The 20000-nt window shown below is 46.6% G+C and overlaps 2 protein-coding genes across 5 annotated transcripts in view; both read right to left on the bottom strand.

Moving 5' to 3' along the window:
* Positions 1–507: 507 nt before the first annotated feature.
* Positions 508–8920, bottom strand: si:dkey-39a18.1 (uncharacterized protein LOC557637 homolog). 3 transcript variants are annotated; one of them, XM_062527912.1, is made up of 6 exons: positions 8801–8920; positions 6844–7215; positions 5736–5947; positions 5033–5170; positions 2470–2714; positions 508–2230 (listed from the first exon to the last, which is right to left on the bottom strand). In XM_062527912.1, the coding sequence occupies exons 2-6, from the start codon at positions 7114–7116 to the stop codon at positions 1767–1769; spliced, it is 1332 nt and encodes a 443-aa protein (XP_062383896.1). In that variant the 5' UTR covers positions 7117–7215; positions 8801–8920; the 3' UTR covers positions 508–1766. The 3 variants fall into 3 exon arrangements, with proteins under 3 accessions (XP_062383896.1, XP_062383895.1, XP_062383897.1); XM_062527911.1 differs by having other exon boundaries at positions 6844–7136; positions 8801–8905; XM_062527913.1 differs by lacking the exon at positions 8801–8920 and adding an exon at positions 7792–7876 and having other exon boundaries at positions 6844–7136.
* Positions 8921–12895: 3975 nt separating this feature from the next.
* cand1 (cullin-associated and neddylation-dissociated 1) overlaps positions 12896–20000 on the bottom strand; it is a 29200-nt gene continuing 22095 nt past the window's right edge. For both annotated transcript variants that reach the window (XM_062527436.1, XM_062527437.1), the window contains exons 10-15: positions 18112–19605; positions 17566–17661; positions 17285–17454; positions 15967–16131; positions 15605–15712; positions 12896–15263 (exon numbers count right to left, since the gene is read on the bottom strand). In XM_062527436.1, the coding sequence (XP_062383420.1) occupies positions 15039–15263; positions 15605–15712; positions 15967–16131; positions 17285–17454; positions 17566–17661; positions 18112–19605 (2258 nt within the window). In that variant the 3' untranslated portion in view covers positions 12896–15038. The remainder of the gene's footprint in view (positions 15264–15604; positions 15713–15966; positions 16132–17284; positions 17455–17565; positions 17662–18111; positions 19606–20000) is intronic.

Here is a 20000-nt window from a genome sequence, read left to right as displayed (position 1 = left end):
AGCACTGTGTTTTGACATTGTTTACTTTCTGCTGTCAGTTTTGTTTCTGGGGTTTGGCTTGCAGCGGTGGCGTGTCACTCCACATCAAGCGTGCGTATGTGTGTGAGAGAGACAGAGAGAGAGAGGCTATGTATGTGTCTGTGTGTGTGTGTGTGTGTGTGTGCGCGAGTGAGTGAGTGAGTAGTGATATGAATGTGTGTGTGTGTGTGTGTGTACGAGAGAGAGAGAGCGACAGAGAGAGAGAGAGAGGCTACATGTATGTATGTGTCTGTGTGTGTGTGTGTGTGTGTGTGTGTGTGTGTGAGTAGTGATATGCATATGTGTGTGTGTGTGTGTGTGTGTGTGTGTGTGTGTGTTAACCTCTGAACCTCAAGAGCAGCATGGGATTTAGAGGGCATACATGTCCATCCCTCTCTTGTTCCCCACATAGCTGAGCTGTGTAGTGTTCCCCTGAATGTTATCAGCAGACCTCCACCTTTCCACAGAAGACAAAAAACAACCGAAATGATCATTTATGACTATTTATGATACTAAATGACTTTTCATTCAACCAAAAGACTTCTCATTAAAACAACAACCAACGAGTAGAATACAGCACGTGTAAATAAACGAGGAGCAATTCCTGTCGAAATCTGTCTCCAGTGCAGCAAGTGTTCTCTGGCACACCATAAACATCCCCTATACCATAAAAGCCCCGCTTCTGAAATCGCTGTTATTGCAGGCCAATTAAGCACACGCCACGCTTCAATCATGGGGTGGTAAACCCACAGCTGTCGGTGGGTATAAATAAGCTGCTCGGTCGTCATTAGCATATCTACCGCGCGCCTGTGTGTCCAACAGAAACGGCCATGCGCCCGGGGTAAGAGACAAAAAAACATATCAGACAGATGGCTGTCACAGCTTTGTGTGTATGCACTCTGAGAGATTGTGTGCAGAAATTGAAGCCAGTCTATAGGCAGGCAGTATACTGAAGCCGAACTCTTCAGGCTTACAGGATAGCGAGAGAGAACATCGATCATCTCTAGGCTTTTGATTGAGTATATAGGCAGTCAGGTTGCAGAGATGGACGCTAGTCTGTTATGAACTTGATTAAACACTTTTTAAATATCTATTCTTCTTCTGTCCTTTTACCTGCTCCGCTATAACAGTCTTTGAATTGGCAATGTGCATGAGTTGTGGCCTCTACAGTATATAAACCTGCCTTGCCTACAGGCATCGAGAGGAGGGCTGTGCTACTCATAGTGAAGAGTTTGCACTCCAGAGGAGTCTGTTACAGTACCTAGACACTTTTTGGATCAATGTTTATAGAGAGATGTCAAGGCATGTCAGACTACCACAAAAAAGGGATCTGACAGGCCTGAGACTCCAGAGGGTTAAGAGTCTGTATTCCAGAGGAGTCTAGTGCTGGTGCTGAACTGGAGAGTGAGGATTGGCACCCAGGGATAAAAAAAGAAAAAAAAGAAAAGATAAAATCTGATAAAAAAAAATTCTGCGTTTGAATAAAAAAACAAGTGGCTCTGGAGAATAGAAGTACATCGGCTGGATGGCAACAAATGTGAGGTGAGGAGGCTGAGTCATGCGTCCATCCACCCAAACAGCAGAGCCCATCAGACAGAACAGCTCTCCCAAGATTCATCCACAGGGGGGCACTATAAGACAGACGCCTGGCAAATCCCCACCCATCCGCATCTTGTAGTGTCCCTGCTACCAGACGGCTGTCCAATTCCAGATGATCGGCGGATCGGCGTCGGAAAACAGACATGGATTCAGGCTAACTGCCGGCTTTCGCTGCGCAGCGCGCTGTGCTTCGGCGAGGGCGTCGGCCGGGTCATGGTGATTTTGGGCAGCGTTCGCCCGTGCCGGCCGGGCGCGTCCACCGCATCCTGCAGCAAGATGGTGACTGTCCCCCGGGACACGGCTGCCGCCCCATCCAGTGGGCAGATTATGTGGTGGTGGTGGTGGTGGTGGTGGTGGAGGTGGTGGTGGGCGGAGGTGGGGGTCACCTTGCCGTGGGCTCCCCCCGACGTCGCCTCCTCTCGGTAGGGCAGTGGCGAGTGCAAGAGCTGCCGGCGCAGCTGCTCGCGGAAGCCCGACAGGGGCTCCAGGAGGTGGGGGCACGGCCCAGACAAGGGTGGGGGGGGCGCCCCGAAACCCTCCTCCTCCCACACGCACTCCAGGGCGCCCCTCTTCAACACCACCCCCCGCCTCCACCCTGGCCGGGGCAGCACAGCTGAAACAGACGTGGAGTTCAAGACTGAGTCATGTGTTGTAGACGTGAAATTCGTGTCTCCATGTGAAACCTTTATCTCCTTCCCTGCGTTCACATCTTCATACTGATACCATCTACTCCACGCACATGTTAAGCTTTCACATCCATATTAAACACGCATGTGCATCGCATATTGAACACCAGCGCTCCATCATATAGACGTAAATGCCACTTATCTATTCGACGCACGTAATATTTACCGTGTGTTGCAGTCTTGCCCGCGTTAGTCACGCCACGTGATGCATGGCTGGCCGTGACCAGGAACCGCCTGCGAGGTGATACGGAAGATCCCAAGGGATTATGGGAAGGATGCCTGGAGGATAACTCCAGGGTATCCGCCATCTCGCTGGATATCTGCGGAGCGGGATCCGTTCCTCTGGGGGATGGATGGTGATGCGCTGGGCTGAGCTCAGAGGAAGAGGAGCTGACTACCTGTCTGTCTGGTCTATGGAGAAGCAGATAGAATCTATGTCATATCTGTATTATTGATGTGCATTACAGTATATAGACTGCATAATGTACGAGTAGACATTCACATTCACATAAGTAGAGAGAAAAACATCTACTTCTACTTCTTTAAAATAGATCTACTTCTGCAGTCATTTGGTTGCCTAATCAATTTCACACAACATCATCATCTCAGCAATAACGTCACAAAAAACATGAACAACTTATAAAGAAGTAATTAACTAGTTATAACTAGGAAAATAGAAAGACAAACATTGTATAGTATGTGACAGTGTATCTATAACATAATACAAGAACAATCATCATACAATCATACAAAAATCTACATGATTTGAGCCTTGTAGAAGTTGTGTAGAACCTCAGTGCAGATGGGTGGGGGCATGGTTGAAATGCTATGCTTTTGACTGCAGTTTTGAAGGGGCCCATAGCTTAACTCACATGACTGCTGCCTGCCAGTGAAACTGATCTGTACAAAGCAGGCAGCCCCAGAGACGTCTCCATTAGGGCCTCATACATCTTTCATTCAAGTGTGTTATTTTAGACAAGCGCCCAAAACAGTTTGAGAAATGAATAGAGCCGTACGAATGCTTTTTTACGATTATACATTTTTATATCTCATGGGACACATTTCCATGTTACAGTACTCTCCATTCCCCGTTGGGTAAAAAAATGGCTGCACTCAATCCTATTATGATTCTCATAAAAACTATTACCAGTGGGGAATATCTGATGGAATGCTGTGAAATAGCTTTCATTCAGGTGCGCTCCCGACTTGACGTTTACTGCGGCCCTACGTGGGCAGATGCAAAGTGAGAAGTTGTGCGCGGAGAAAAAAAACACAACAAGGGGTTGCGATTTTCAATTAAGCGCCTCTCCACTGCTCTCTACAAGATAGCGGTGTTAACAATGCACTCCCAGTGCTTCGGATTTTTTTTCCTTTTCATTTCACTCGATTTTCTCTTATCCCACCCCCCCCCCCCCCACGCCCCCTCCCTCTACCTCACCACCTCAAACAAAGCTCCGCTCATTTGATTTCATTTGCCTCCATTAGCCTATCTACTGGGGAAACAGCGGCGCAGCAACCCGGAGGAGATTCGACTCTCTCCATGCGCGCACTTAACCTCCTCTCACCGTCTCACCTCGCTTGGGGAGATAAACGAGTAGAGTTCTGAAACTGCACCCTCCGTCACCCTGCCCCCCCCACCCCCCACCACCACCAACTCCACCACCACCACCCCAGCAAGAGACTAACCAGCCTTTAAATCATTAATAAGCAGAAAATGACTCTGCACGCGTCTGCTGAGCCAGATATCGACTCAGCCTCGTCTTTTATTCATCAGCGCAGGAATTTAGGAATTTAATGAACAACCACCCTCTGTTAGCGCTGTTAGCTCCGGCGCTCCGTCTGCGCCGGGCAGATATGGGCCCGCTCACCTGAGAGAGAAGTGTGGGAGTCTCGAGGAAAATATGCCCTGTGAATGATAACCGCCGAGGAGCATTTGCAATAGGCCTGCAATCACAGCACTACTGTAATGAGTGTTTGTCTAATATGACTCAGGTCAGGTGTTTGCGATGCACTTGAAATTTTCACCTTCACACAGCGGCAGGATTAAAGAACACAAAAGGGCCCTAAGGCCATGGAGACTCAAAGGGCTCCTTCCTCTTAGAATTATCACACAATATTCTCAGGCCATCTAGGAAATGAATAAATTTACCACCACAATGAAATGGTTTTGCAAACGGAAGTTTGGGGGGAGTGTGACGAAATTTGCCGCAACCTGCCAATGTGATGGATGTGAACCTGTTCAAGCCGCGGCACTTTGCTTTAACACTTGCCAGAGATCTCGCCAAACATGCCTTTCATTTGCTACTCTTTTTCACAAATTTAGAGTGTGAACTTCACAGAAATATGGAGACTACTCCTTTAACACAACACATGTTCACCTTGTGTTGTGATTGCCATTGCCATCAATGGCAACTCAGCCACATCACGCTACACCAGCTGTGAGCAACGGCCAATCAGAAAGCCACACGGACTCAATAATCCTGGCAACAGGAGTGCTGTACAAAGTTAATTACAGTGTGTGGATAATGAATATAATCAATTACTTCAGTGTTTGTTTTGTTCGAACACTTACTTCAAATCTGTGACAAAGGACAAAATCAAGGCTATATATACAGAAGAAAAAAACAGCTACGGTCACAGCTATGGAATAAGGAAGGCACCATGTCTAGACTGCAGAGCAAATTAGATTCAAGATCACAGATAACACAAGACAAAATGGGGTGTTAGACCTTCTGCCTGCCCGCCCAGGTGGCCTCTCGGGCAGGCTGGCCTCCCGGCTGGAGTCCTGGACCCGTCTGGAGCTCATTAGTGGGGGACATTTGTCCATTTTCCTTCCACAGCGCAAACCTCTTACTATGAGCATGGGCCTACACACACACACACACACACACAGAAACAGACTGAGGAAGACACATACGAGGACGAAATGCTGAGGGAGAGAGAGAGTGAGAGAGAGAGAGCGAGAGAGAGAAAGAGAGCACAATTATCCCAAACCCTTTTTATTAGAACTTCTCTGAAAAATGACACTGCACTGTACTTTGTCAGTGGCTAATTACACTGCTTTTAGGCCTTGCTTTATGTCAGACAAATGTATCAGGAGAAGAGCTGGGCCCTGATGGTTGTCCAGTATGCTATGCTATGCTATGCAGAGTAGGCTCATTTTTACACTGACTGTAATGGCACGGTCATGAGTCATAACATTAAACCACTCAGGTGGCACAGAGCGCACTTACAGCGGCCCACCTCTACCTACACCCCCTGTGGGCACAAGTGGGTGTGCGTCCTCCCGCAATCAGTGAACCACTCAGGGACGGCTTGGTTGAACACACACACACACACACACACACACACACACACACGCACACACGCACACGCACACGCACGCACACACGCACGCACACACGCACGCACGCACACACACAGCTTGAATACCTGGACTCCTGCTGCTGATGGCCGATGGCCGGAAGTCTGACGTCCGAGACGTCCTTCACCAGCTGTCGGGTCGGGAACCCTCTCGACCTCTTGACCTTGTGGAGGTCCTTATTTAGGGTGCTCCTCACACAAGGAAGGCTCCTCAAGCTCAGGACCTCCTCTGCGTCCTCTCGGTCCAGCCCTCCGACACTGGCCAGGCCCCGCAGCACATCCTTAACAGACACATGGAGAACACAGAACTTCAGCAACAAGAAAGAAAGACGGAAAAAAAACAACTTCTGTGAACTTCTGTCACATCATCATTCATTGGGTTTTGACCTTAACTTCAATACACTGGTTATGCAGACTGTCTAAGATTAGCACAGAAAGTAGTTTTCCATTAAACTTGTTTACTGAGAGGGGGGAGGGGAGACATCAGCATTCACAAGGAAAACTGAGAGTTCTTCGTTGGCATCAAACAGAATGCAGACAAACAGCATTTAAGAAATAGAATAAATCTCAGCAATTTGGTGCTACGGCCATGATTTTGGACACAAAGCCTTTACAAAACAAACAAAACAAGTTCAAGACGTGAAAAGATTTTGGAGTATGCCGCCTAAATTCTCTCTGCTGTCCATAATTTTAGCCCCTTTTTTGCGCTAACCAAGCCAAGTAAAGCACTGATGTAATCACACTATTGTTGCGAGTTATCCCACAATCATCTGTCTTTTCATCCAAACAGTTGCTGTGATTTTGTATCACAGGCTTAAAAACATAAAATGCTTTAAAAGCATAAGCATGAAAAAGACATTTTTATGCCTACCGCAAATAAAATGAATGTTGTACAATGAGCCTGTTTACATGCACACTAAATAAAATATTACAGGTAATGATCAGGTAACTGGAATAATCTGTTTAAGGGTACATGTCTTGAGGAAATCAGAATATTGACAGAGACATAGGTATGTTAAACAGATTTTTCATAAACTGACAACGGCAGTAAACCGATAATGAAAATCGGCTTATTCTGTTTACATGAGCACTTGAATAGCCTAACTGTGTACAGTGAGTGTAATACTGTTCATTAATAAGCTGGAGACCCTCCACTATCCACTCACTGGATCAGTACCTTGTGTCGTGGCAGGGAGACAGGCTCGGAGTAGTAGGACGGCACAGGGGAGACCTCTCGACAGGGAGACTGGACTCTCCTCATTCTGCCACACAACATCCTCTGCAGGACCAGCTGGAGGGGCCTGAGACAGGAGACGATGGCGTCCCTCCAGACAGACTTTGTGGATTCATGAGCCTCTGGTCCTCTTCCTGCCAGCCTTTGTGCATACACTGCAGTATAAAATGGTAATTTTTCATCAGGTATGGGGACTTCTTTATGACATATGATCATATGTTTTGCACCGAATCTTCCTGCAAATTGAGCCACAGGAAGACATACAATGGACGGTCACGTACATAGTTGCATGGCCATCCATAACACTGTCTTCCCCTGGAAGAGATGTGTAATTGTTTTGGAATATCAGGACATAGGAAAATGAGAATTTTGCTAAAATTAGCACTCTCTGTGGAAGAGAAGTGTAAATGTTAAATGTCAAGGTGATGGAGCCAGTGGTCTCCTGTATACACAAATCTAATTGTATTACTTGTTGTTTTCGTTTATACTAACAGAATGAAACTGACCCTGTTATGAGCGATTATATCAGTTATAGCAATAACAGCCTAACCTTGACAGTGTTGTAAACAAATATGCACTGAAGGTGCCCAGGGATTTGAGAAGAGTTGGGAAGAAAGTTTGTTAACAAGCTCAGGCTGCAGATAATTACTTTTGGAGAAAAGTTTCTAAAACACTTCCACTTCAACATTATGAATTCATAGGAAAAGATAATTACAACAACGCCCCCACAACACTTTAACCTGTATGAGTATGTGTGTGCCTGTATGCCTGAATTGGGAGGTTAATTACTCATGTCAGGGGCAGTCTGCGCCCTTCGCTTTAGAGAAAATACTGGGAAAGTGCATCCACAAATACCATGGCCATTTTTTATTTTTCACGGCATACTCATACCCTGGGTGTTGCATCATGCAGTACATCCATAACACTCAGGCAGAGCTCTCGTCTTCTCAGCCAGGCGCACTCAACATGGCAGTGGTCCATCTGGCTCTCGTGTCTGCTTGAACAGAACAACCTCTGAGGACTCTGGGCCCATGGAGCACCATGAAAGACTTTTTTTTTTTTTTTTTAAAGTCTCTTAAAACACCAGTCGTATACATTCTGATATTAATTAGGAGTAAATATATTTCTCTCTCTCACTCTCTCTCTCACTCTCTCTCTCTTTCTCTCTCTCTCTCGCTCTCGCGCTGTCCTAAGTAGATTCTTTCATTTAGAGCAGAAACGGATTTAAATAATTCCATTAGAGTAGGAAATCGATTTGCATATAAATAGGTGCTCAGTAAGGAAAAAATATATTTTTCCACCATCACACGTGCGATTTAACTGGGCAGGATCCAGAGAGAAGTGTCTAAATCAGGAAACTGTTGATTGATTGCTAATCGGGCCAAGAACACGGCATTCAAATAAGCTTGGATTTTCCCCTTTCATTGGCACCGCCTGTGAATCTATTCACCACCAAGACTCAAGAGTGCCTTCCAACAACCTCTGTTCCAAACGCATTGACAGACCAAACAGTGAAACAGAGCAGGGAGTGCTTGATTTTGCCCTTGACAAAGTGCTGCCTGGATCTGGTTGGACACACAACCTTGTTGTTCAGCAGATTGAACTAGGGTGACTCCTGTGTTTGCACAGAAACAACATTGAGTTCTGAAGTCAAAATGAACAAACTATTTCACCAAGCATTAGGCCATTTTACCAAGCCCTTTGCATATTAGACAAATTCATCCAATTCCATCCAATGGCTATGTTTTGTATATCTCATCAATAGTGTGCTCCCTGGGGAAAGATAAAGAATGGCCTCATTGTTGTCAGGTCTTTTCTCGAGTTGCTTAGTTACAGGAAGGCATGGAGAACAGTCGTGAAGTCATAATAAAATCAAGCAGAAAAAGGATAATGGCCATACCTGAGTCCAATGCACCATGGACAGTTTGGGAAATTCACAGAGGAGGCCTGGGCTGACCAACTGGACCGGACAGACAGAGAGTGTGACGATCAAGTAAACCTGGTCCGCCTGTCAGAGACCACGCAACTGGACCAATCCAATGCTGAATCACCATAGGCCATTGGCTGATTGGCTGCCAAGGTTTTTTTTTCCCATGTTAAGACCTCACACAGAGATGGAATTCCTCAAATGAACCCTTCACTTGCAAACACACACACACACACACACACACACACACACAAACACACACACGCACAGAGACACACACCTCAGCCTCCCGCACAGAAATGCTTCTTTGTTTGTGCAAGAATCTGTTAATGAGAAGCTAGCTCACTTGTGCTTTAAAAGCAGTGAGTGAGGCTCATGAGTGCTCTACAATTGGCAAGCACAATATCGGTAAGCCGCACTCCTAACCAAAACATTAAAACAGTTTTCTATTATGGCTGTCAGTCAGGCAGACAGGAGGAAATGGACCACCTTGCCTTCAGGCAAACGTGTGTGTACAGATGGAGAAACCAGAGGGAGGCTGGATGTTTTTGGGCCTTGTGGTAGTCAGTGAGCTATGGCGAATGGAGCTGGTAGGAGGTATTGGAAAAACAACCTCAACACACCAGCCCTGCTGAATCCACACCGATCAGGGCCAGACATGGTGTGAATACTGTTTTCTTGGGGTGGGTGGGGGGGGGGCAACACATCCTTTCTCACGTCACGGACCTGCCAAACACCATCCAACACATTCCACCCATGGTAATAATTAGCCTCTCTGGGCTTTGGGATTTAATTAGTCCCAGCACAGGTTCACCTGGGAGTAGATTACCAACAATGCGACAAACTTGACCAGGGTGACCAGACATCCCCGGTTTTAGGGGACAGTCCCCGTTTTTGGTTGCCTGTGCCCGGGTAGAAAAACTACCTTTGTCCCCGTTTTCTTTGAAGATAAAACTTGTATGTTTGAATCAGATTGATAGTCAAACTGAAAATGTCCCAGTTTTGTCCACATTTTTGGGATCATGTAGGCTACCCAGTTTTGGTTTTGGACATCTGGGCACCTTAAACTTGAGTAATAAAACAAGAACAGAAATATCTTTGTTGAGATGCTATAAGAAGGTCACTGTCTGTTTCTACATATGTATCCAGCTTGTCCAAAGCTGTTATGTTGACATTGCTCAAAATAGTAGGTCTACCACACCAGCATTTGGCTTAGCTCCACAGGCTATAACACATGAAAAAGAGAGTTAATGGCTGTTTATGCAGGCAACAAGCTGACGGGGTCGATGTTGAAGGTTCAAGTTTTCACCGCAGGCCTGTATGAGCTAATGATCACCGAATGCCATCCTAAACCTCCATGTGAATTAGGCCTACATCTCAGCAAATTAGCCGCTAACATAATTACCGTGACTCATTAGCAACAATCACAGGAGCCGTTTTCATTAAGCTGCGACAAATGTACCAATTTAGTTCATTTCGCCGGGCAAATCCAGGCACACCCTCCCGCAAGGTGCTGTAGCCTTCTGCAGCAGCAGAATGCCCCATCCTTCGTCCTCTTCTACTTTATCTGTTGCTTGGCCATAAATACAAATTGGTCTGGCCTTTTCCACATTTATTGATGAATTCAGTGACCTTTACTATGCAGCTTGTATTTCTCCAGTGATTAATAGTCAAGACTTATTTGCCGTGTTACCTTGTCCTTTCAGGCTACTACAGGGGATGTCAGCTTCAATATGTCTCTCTCCATATACTGTAGGCCTAGTTGGGGACATGGGAGAAGAACTGTAGCCTACTGCCATTGATTCCAGCTGTCAGAAGTTTGCTAAGGACACAACACAGGACGAGAAAAAACACTGATATTATTTTGCACAGCGCTACATCCTGATAAAAAATTAACTAGAAACTCTTTATCTTGATGTCTTCAGGACATTTGAACAAATCTATTCAAGCTGATTTCACAGCTGGAATTTTCAGACGCATACAAATCTTTCTCTTATTTAAGCTAGACCATAACCATGGGCAATATTTATCTAACATTTTTGTAACAGACGTTTGCTCTGCTGTGTGCTTGTATGCATGCACATTTACACATTCACAAATACAAACACACACACACACACACGCGCACAAACACACACAAATACACACTTGCACACGCACAAACACACAGCATTGATTTATCAGCCCCTATACAGCCCCAACACAGAATAGGTGAGAAGGAAGCTTAACCATTTGGCAGATGTTTCATATCTAAAGAGACTTAAAAGTAAGGTAGGCCTGTAAGGTAGGCCTACAGTAAACAGGGATGACAGAATCTATGGGAACAGAGAGCAAACATTTAATGTCAGTACTGAACCGCTTGTGCTTCTGTGTGCTTCCCCAGTGATCGTTGTTTTCATCAGTTTGGCTCAAAGAAGGCAAACAGAAAGTGACTAGTCTGACATTTACAGGGGTGCAGTCTGACGATGAAGGTCAATAAAAAGAATAATCACTTCAGCTGACCACTTCGGAGACCTGTAGCTTATTTTTTCTCGTCTTCTATTTTAAAGCAGATCAACTGATGAATGATGGATTTGAGGAATGATCTGATCCTGAAGTACACAACAACTATTCTTTCGTTTCTAAGTATATTATGCCTTTATTGAGACATGCTAGTGAGAATGACAGAAGAGACTGACGGGAAGCGAGTAAAGCCTACCTTACACTGACAAGATTTGGGAAAGATTATTGAAAGATTGTAGTCTTTTAACTAATGTCCCTCATTCAAGCTTTACTCAAAAGACTACAATCTTTCAAGAATATTTCCCAAATCTTGTCAGTGTAAGGTAGGCTTAAGAGAGAGAGAGAGAGAGAGATGGGAGAGATGACCTAGCCTGGGTGCAGCCGAACTTTAGCTAGAGATTAGGCTAGAGATGACCCAGGTCAGATTCCAACCTGTTCCCGTGGGCCGAATGTGGTACGGATGCTGTAGCCAGTTCCGCCACAATGTCAGAATGTTGGCATGTGGAAAAAGGTCCAGATGATCCTTCTGACAGTCAAGGGTCTCCTCCAAATACACTACATTGGCAAAAGTATTGGTGCTTTCTTGTGCACTGGTGCGCAGTCATGTTGCAACAGGAAGTGGCCATCCTAAAACTGTTCCCACAAAGTTGGGAGGATGGAATTATCTAAAATCTCTTGGTTAATGCTGAAGCATTCAGAGTTCCTTTCAGTGGAACTAAGAGGCAAAGCCCAGCTCGGGGATGGCCACTTCCTGTTCCAACATGACAAGCAAGGTTCATAAAGACATGGATGACAGAGTTTGGTGTGGATGAACTTGACTGGCCTGCACGGAGTCCTGACCTCAACAACCCAACAGAACACATCAGTGTGTGACCTCACAAATGCACTTCTGGAAGAATGGTCAAAAACGCCTATAAACATACTCCTAAACCTTGTGGAAAGCCTTCCCAGGAGAGTTGAGACTGAAGTTCATATGGGGGTCAAGACAAGTGACTCAAAACTTTTGGCAATATAGTGTATTTGTAAGGGTGTTTTAGTCCATCCTATTTTTTCCAGAAATAGCAGTTAGACGAGCTAATTAAATTACCGGTTTTAGCTGCACAGGTAGAACGGATATATGGTAGGACATGAACTTTTTGACCATTACTCAAGAGATCCACAGAAACAGGGATGGTTCCCTGCTATGTTTGGAGTGAAGAGCCTGAAAGACATACAGAAGATTTAGATAATAGCCTACACTTAGAAATTACTTTTGCATGTATTACACAGCCTTGCTTCACACACACACACACACACACACACACACACACACACACACACATTAGAAATGTGAAGGGAAATACAGACTCAGAAACAAGCTTTACTTCCATGATCACATTAACCTAATACATTATAAATAAAAGTATATACATTTTTTTTAAAACATGTTTTAATAGATATTTAATGGTCCAATTAGACTCATCTGGCCAACTCACTGTGTTATGATGTGCAGGAACTTTCATCTGCAGTGTGCATTCTATTTGGTGTTTATGTGTAAGATAAAGAACATAAATGAGAAGTTGAACGCAGGCAGAAATGGACCTTTTATTTCAGCAAATCTCCCAGGTGGAGCAGATACAAGCCACCCAGCACCTACAAGGAGGACACGCAAACGCACACACACATATCAACTGATTACACGCAAGCACGCACACACACACGCACACACACACACACAGCCCCGAACAGGGTGCCAGGAGGTTGCTGCCGGTAGCAATGTTGCCCCCCTCTGCTGAGCCTCTCTTCACAGTAACAGGAATGACTGTGCCATCCAGCGGGCGCAAGAAACAGTCTTTTTTCGCATTTTTGTTTTTATTTTTCTCTTATTTTTTTTTCTTTATTTCCCAACAAACAGAAGTCCTCAAAAACGTGTTTTGCAAACCATCAAAGTTCTTATCTAAAGTGATTTAAAGTTGGTGGATACACAGGGCTCCCCCTAGAGGAGAGGCAGAGGAATGCAGAAAGGGAGACCAAAAAAAAAAAGAGGAATATTATCCAGAGGAAAATAGATGAAGGAATTGGTCGATGCAGTTGAAGTATTTTTTTTTTTCCCAAAACAGTTCAGCACTGAAACAGAACAGTTGCAGAAACGGTAAACACTAACAGTGGATGAGAAACAAAATAAAAGAGGGGGAAAAAACAAACAAACAAAAAAAAACACCTCCCAACTGTAAATCATTTGTTCCACATTACGTACAGCTCGGGTCCTCTGGTAGGCCCCGAGGGCCCAGTAATGTAATCAATATCAAACTGCCGCTCTTGTCACAGGAGCCTGGGCAAAAACTCCTGGCGTTTACATGTAACCAGAAGATTTCGTATTAAGTGCTTTTACCTTCCCAGATTACCCAGACGCGACCACTGCGCACAACCATAGCATTCAAGTGAGAGAGAGAAAAAGAAAGGAATGAAGGGGGAAGTTAAAAGTGTCCATCGTCGAGCGCACACCTTTTATACAGCAAACCTTTCATTTAACATCGCTGACCACAATTCATTAGCTCGCTCGCTCACACATAACTTGCTCTGATATACTCTCGGTCGGGAGTACGCAAGACGAATGAAATCAATACGACAGGTGGTGACAATGCAAAGATTTTACAAAAAAAAAAAAGAGAAAATAACTCCGCCACTAAATCTATCTGGTCTGGCATAAAACATGGCAACAAAACAAAACCAAATCAACAGATCAAGGTGGTCCATGTGGCGCTGAGCTCAGAAAGGAATAGACTCTTGTGTTAAGAAACAAACAAACAAACAAACAAACAGACAAACAACAAAAACAAAACAAAAGAAATGGTCCTGCTATCTTGGTGCCTGGAAATGAACAAATGCTGTGTATGAGGTCTCCTAAGTCCGGTCTGAATCCACACAGGTGAAGTAAGTCCCCAGTCCAAAAGGCACCAATCCTCTACTGGGCCCTTCTCCATCCGTCCCCCACCTCCAGGGTATGTACAGCCAGCCCGACTCAAGCTACTCCAACAGCCACTACCTCCAGGGCTGGGGGGGTGGGGGCTTCTTGGTCCTTTTTGGAAGTTACTGGTCAAAGAAGAAAAAAAAAAGATGGACCCCAACAGTTGGGAAAATGAGCAAGGGGGGGGGGGGGGGGGGAAATGGAAGCAATGGAAAGGAACGATGAACGATCGAATCGTTTGTGGTCTTCCTCCGTAGTTCACAAAGCAACAAGAAAAAACAAAAATTATAAAGGCTTTGTGAAGCTTGGTGAGGAGCTTTTTCAAGCTACAGAGAATGTATTTTCAGGTGTTTTGTTTATTTATGTTTTTAGTCTTTTTTTTCACACTTTTTTTTCTTTTTCTTATTTTTCTTGTTTCCTCCTATAACGGCTGAATCAGTGCAATGCATGGAACAATAAAAGGCTTCTCCTTTCATGGAGGTTGTATTCTTTCACTTTCAGAGTTCTGTTTTTCTTTTTTTTTTTCTCTTAAATGCAGTTTAATCTTGTGGGGGAAACGACAAGGACGAAGAAAAAGAAGAGCACATCGTTGTCGGGGAGGGGGGGGGGGGGGGGGGGCAGGGGGATTTCATATTTCATTAAGTCAGTTTTGTCCTCGTCACCATCGTTAACGCCATCGCCTCGTGTCTCACGTGTATGGTGTGGTGTTTCTTTACTTTCTTCTTTTTCTTTTGTGTTCCATTTTGGGTTTTTTTTGGGTGCTTAGCTGGTGTCCATGGACTCCATGTTGGCGGAGGTGGAGTCGCGCTGGATGCTGTCGAAGATGGCGGCGAGCTCCGGGTTGGCGCTGATCTGCGACTGGAACTCGCTCATCAGCGGGCTCTTCTCCGCCTCGGGGATGGTCAGCAGGGCCGCCACCGCCCGCATCGCTGAGCGCTTCAGCTCGTCCTGCTTCTCAAACTCCTGCTTCACCGAGTTGGCCTTCACCTGGGGGACAGGGACAGAGGAGGATGGACAGAGACCCACGAGAGGGGAAAAGAAGGTTTGAATGGAGGTCCTATCCATGGAGCTTGTTTTTGTTACACCATGACAATGACAGTATGCTCAAAACATGTCCTGTTTGTGCGTGTTTGACAATATGTAAGTGTGTATGTATGTATGGGAGGGCTTGTGTATGTGCGTTACCCCTAAGTGCTGACGATGTAATCGGGAACAACAATTTAGCTTGGTGCACTGTGCACATGCACACTTTGTATGCGTGTGTGTGTGTGTGTGTGTGTGTGTGTGTGTGTGTGTGTGTGTGGGTGTGTGGGTGTGTGTGTGTGTACCTTGGTGGTGCAGGTGGCTCGGAGCGGCTCCACCAGTCTGTCAAGCCTCTGCAGCACAGCACTGGGGCACAGGGAGGACAGCCTTGCCAGCATCAGGAACGTCAGCATCTGGAGAGAGAGCACACACACACAGTTGAAGGTATACCAAACAAAACATGCTCACTCACCACACTCATCAACAGAAATACTTATTACACCAAACACACAAAAACACACAAAATTAATCATAACACACACACACACACACACACACACACTGTACACACAAAATGAATCATAACACTAACACACACACAAAAACAAAATGAATCATAACACACACACACACACACACACACACGGGTGTCCCATCAGCTCCCCACCTTGATGTCGTAATGGTCCTTGAGTCCGTCCTCCACGTGATTGAGGAACTCGAAGATGTCCAGCCTGTCCAGGCAACTGTCCAGCAGTGTGTACATGCACTCGAACGCCGCCTTCCTGATGTCCAGCCCGTCGTCCACTGTGTGCTTGAACGGACCCATCTCCACCTGAGTCACAAAGTGAAAGGGTGTTGGGTGTGAAGATTAAGCTTTTTTTTTTTTTTTAATGTATCTCTCTTTTATACCTGTATCTTAAACGTACACTATGTAGTTTTTGCTCCCATCTAGTGGTTAAATTTGATTTTGCATGCACGCTCTAGCGCCACGCGTTTTTAAATGTGCGTTGCAAGATAGCTAGAACTACGGGAAGTTGAATGGGTCGAGATTCATTCAAGATGTCTTCTACCACTTCATCGAGTTTTCTTTCCAGTGATGATGTAAGCTATTCTAAAGTTCTTTGAATAATTTGTATGATCATGTATGAGTAATTACTCCTCGAGCAACATAGTGACTTACGTTGTCATGCTTATATTGTTTTTACATTAGCTTACTATCGTAATATTAGCATAGCAGCAGCTAACAACTTGACATGACAGTATAGGCTAATACTTGTATTGCTCTAAAGGCATGAACTATGTCACTAAGTGCAGTGCTTGTCTGTAGGTTAAGTATGAGCGTCTTCACGCTGCTTCTCTGTGTAACGCGAAATGCAAAAACGCGTTTTTCCCTAGCGGTAGTGTTTAGCGGTAGCGGTAGTGTTTTGTGTCCCTCTCGGCAGTTCATATTTTTCTATACACCGGAAAGACATGGAAGACTTCCTGTGAACGTCCCTTTCAATGTAAATGCCGGGAAGTAATTCTTCGGCCAGCAGGACGAGTCAGACCATTGACATATGTTATTTTACACCAAAGAGGATCCATTTATGAATGAAGACGTTGACTTGAGGTACTAAAACACTTAAAATCCTACATAATGTACCTTTAAACCAAGTCATCATCACCAAGAGAAATGGAGCTGATGTATAAGTAGATAGATAGATAGATAGATAGACAGACAGATAGATAGACAGATAGATTAGACAGATGGATAGATGGATAGATGGATAGACAGATAGATGTATAGATGGATACTTTATTGATCTCCAAGGGGAAATTCAAGTGTTAACCTTAGTTTAGGTGAGTTTGCTGATGCACCGTGTGTAGACAATGGAACTAGAACATTTAGTCAGCGTGCTTTTGCCACAAAAGCAGAAAAAATACAGCATTTTATGTTGCATTTAAATGTAGAATGCTTGTGATCGTGTGTGTGTGTTCGGTATTACCTCTCTGATGAGCTCCTTGCGCACTTTGGTTTCATTGTACAGGTGGGGCAGCACTGTATCCAACAGGTCTCGGATCAGCGACGGCTTATTGTGAGCGGCCGAGTTGAACGTCACCAGAGCGACCCTTCGCACGTTAAGGTCCGGGTCTTCCAGCGTCTTCAGGAAGTCACCTTCATTACAAAACAAAAGCGTCTTTGAGAGGAGTACGAGGGTGTATTCATATCTAGTAGAGGTAGTTTAAGTGCATTGGATAAAAGATTAAATTGGTGAAGAACAGATACCTATGCAGTTTTTCAGTAGGGGGTCGATGGTCTGTGGGTGATCTGAGATGGTGAACTTGACGGCTGTCACGACAGAACTTCTAGCATATGAGGATCCTGAAAAAGAGACACACAGTTACAACCACTGTTTCATTGATACAGTGCTAATCATACAGACAAAGAGCACATTTAATGGTTTAAGTTTAACGGTCCAGTAGTATGGCTTTTTGTTGACAAATTAAAATTTGAAAACAAATACTATTTGTGAGCAGTCAAAATAGCTTTTGAAAAATGTTAAGTGGAAAGTAAGTGTGTGTGTGTGTGTGTGTGTCTTACCGAAGAGCAGGTAGCGTGTGTGTGTGTGTGTGTGTGTGTGTGTGTGTGTCTTACCGGAGAGCAGGTAGCGTGCGTGTGTGTGTGTGTGTGTGTGTGTGTGTGTGTACTCGTTGTAGGAGACTCACCGGAGAGCAGGTAGCGTGTGTGTGTGTGTGTGCGCGTTGCAGGAGACTCACCGGAGAGCAGGTAGCGTGTGTGTGTGTGTGTGCGTGTGTACTGTAGGCGACTCACCGGAGAGCAGGTATCCCTTGAGGCGCGGCAGCAGCGTCTCGGGGTCGATGAGCGTGAGCTTGCCCAGGCACTCGGCCACCACGTTGCGCGTGCCCTCCTCGGTGCACTCGCAGTGCGTGAGCAGCAGCGACCAGACGCTCTCCACGTACGGCCGCAGGCCCGCCACCGCCGCCGAGCTGATGATCTCCTTGAGCGAGTGCAGCAGCAGGTACTGCCGCTTGGGCTGCCCGGTGATCTCCTGCAGCACGAAGGGCAGGTACTCGGGCAGGTTGCCCACGGCGATGCTGCCCAGCGCGTACGACGCCGCCGACTTGACCTCCTCGCTGGCCGAGCCGAACGCGTCCAGGATGACGGCCTTGAGCTCGGGCTGCCCGCTCAGGTCCAGGTGGTGGCCCACCTCGCCCAGGGCCAGCAGCGCCAGCAGGCGGATGGAGTCGGTGGAGCGCGAGTTCTTGACGTCCTGGATGAACTGGCCCACCACCGCCGGGCCCTCCTTGGGGCAGGCGCGGGTCAGCGCCGCCACGCACTTGGCGATGGAGTAGTACGACTGCTTGTGGGCCAGCGCCGAGCTCTGCGCGTAGACGGGACCGGTCAGCATGCGCAGGAGGTCCATGTAGCCCAAGCTGGCGGTGCCGGTGCCCACCAGGGCCTGGAAGAAGTCCAGCATGGCGGCGAGAGCGCCGCCCTGGAGGAGCGGAGAGCGCACCAGCGACATGAGCTCGGCCAGGATGGCGCCGCTGATCTTGGCCAGCGCCTCGGGGTGGACGCGGGCCAGCGTGGTCAGGAAGCTGATGGCCATCTGCGAGACGTGCATGTCGGCCTCGCTGATGAGCGCTGGCAGCTCGGCGAGCACGGCGTCGATCATGGCCGGCGTGACGCTGTCGCTGTAGCTCTGCACCAGGATGTCCAGCGCCGCCAGCGTGCCCAGCTTGAGCGCCCGCTGGTTCTTGCGCAGGAACGAGGCCAGGATGGGCACGGCCTCGGCCAGCACCGGCCGCAGGTCGATGTGCAGCGGCGAGCCGGCGATCAGCGTCAGCGCCTTGACGGTGGTCAGCCGCGTGATCTCGTTCTTCAGCCGCTCCAGGAAGATGAGCAGCGTGCCGGGCAGGTCGGCGCCCAGGCTGTCGCCCAGGTTGCAGATGATCTGGCCCATGCACGAGATGGCGCGCTCCTTCACCTCCTGGTCGATGTCGGCCGCCTTGAGCCGCTTGATGGTGCAGGCGAACAGGTCGCCGATGTACGGCGAGGCGTCGAAGGCGTCCGGCGTCTCCAGCGGCCGGATGACCTTGACCAGCTGCTGGGTGACCAGCAGCGCCTCCGAGGTGATCTTGTAGAAGGGGTCGCCCACGCACGCCACCACCGGGGGCACCAGCGCCTGCACGTGCGGGTGGAAGACGTGCGGCTGGTGGTTGCACAGGATCACGTACAGGCAGGAGAGCGCGTCGATCTTCAGGTTGGACGAGCTGGACTTGTCGTTGAGCGAGAAGATGATTCCTAGGAGGAGGGGGGGGGAGGGGGGGAGAGAGGAAGAGAGGAAAGGTTGGGAGCGCAAGAGAAGTTTGAGTACGTTTAACTAATTGGTTCGTGTTTTGAGGGCCTTTCAATAACCATTTAGGGACTGCAGAGCGATAAAAGAAATTTCCAATTAAAAGCTCCATTTAAAAATATGCCAAACATTAAACACTGTCAATAAGTAAGATTACGACTAATCATTATTCAACACAGGCTTTGGCTGAGATTCAGATTGGGGCTCTTCAATTGTTTTGGCTTCTTCACAAATAAAATGAACTGAGCAGAAACGAAACAAATGAACTGGGCATAACTCAACCACAGTGTCAAACGACGACGAGGAGTCTTATGATAAATATTAATTCTAATATCTCTCATTA

Source organism: Sardina pilchardus, chromosome 23 (assembly GCF_963854185.1).
Source record: "Sardina pilchardus chromosome 23, fSarPil1.1, whole genome shotgun sequence".
In the NCBI taxonomy this organism is placed as follows: Eukaryota; Metazoa; Chordata; class Actinopteri; order Clupeiformes; family Clupeidae; genus Sardina; species Sardina pilchardus.
The sequence above is the reverse complement of the archived record's forward strand: the minus strand, read 5'-3'. Positions and strand labels throughout refer to the sequence as shown.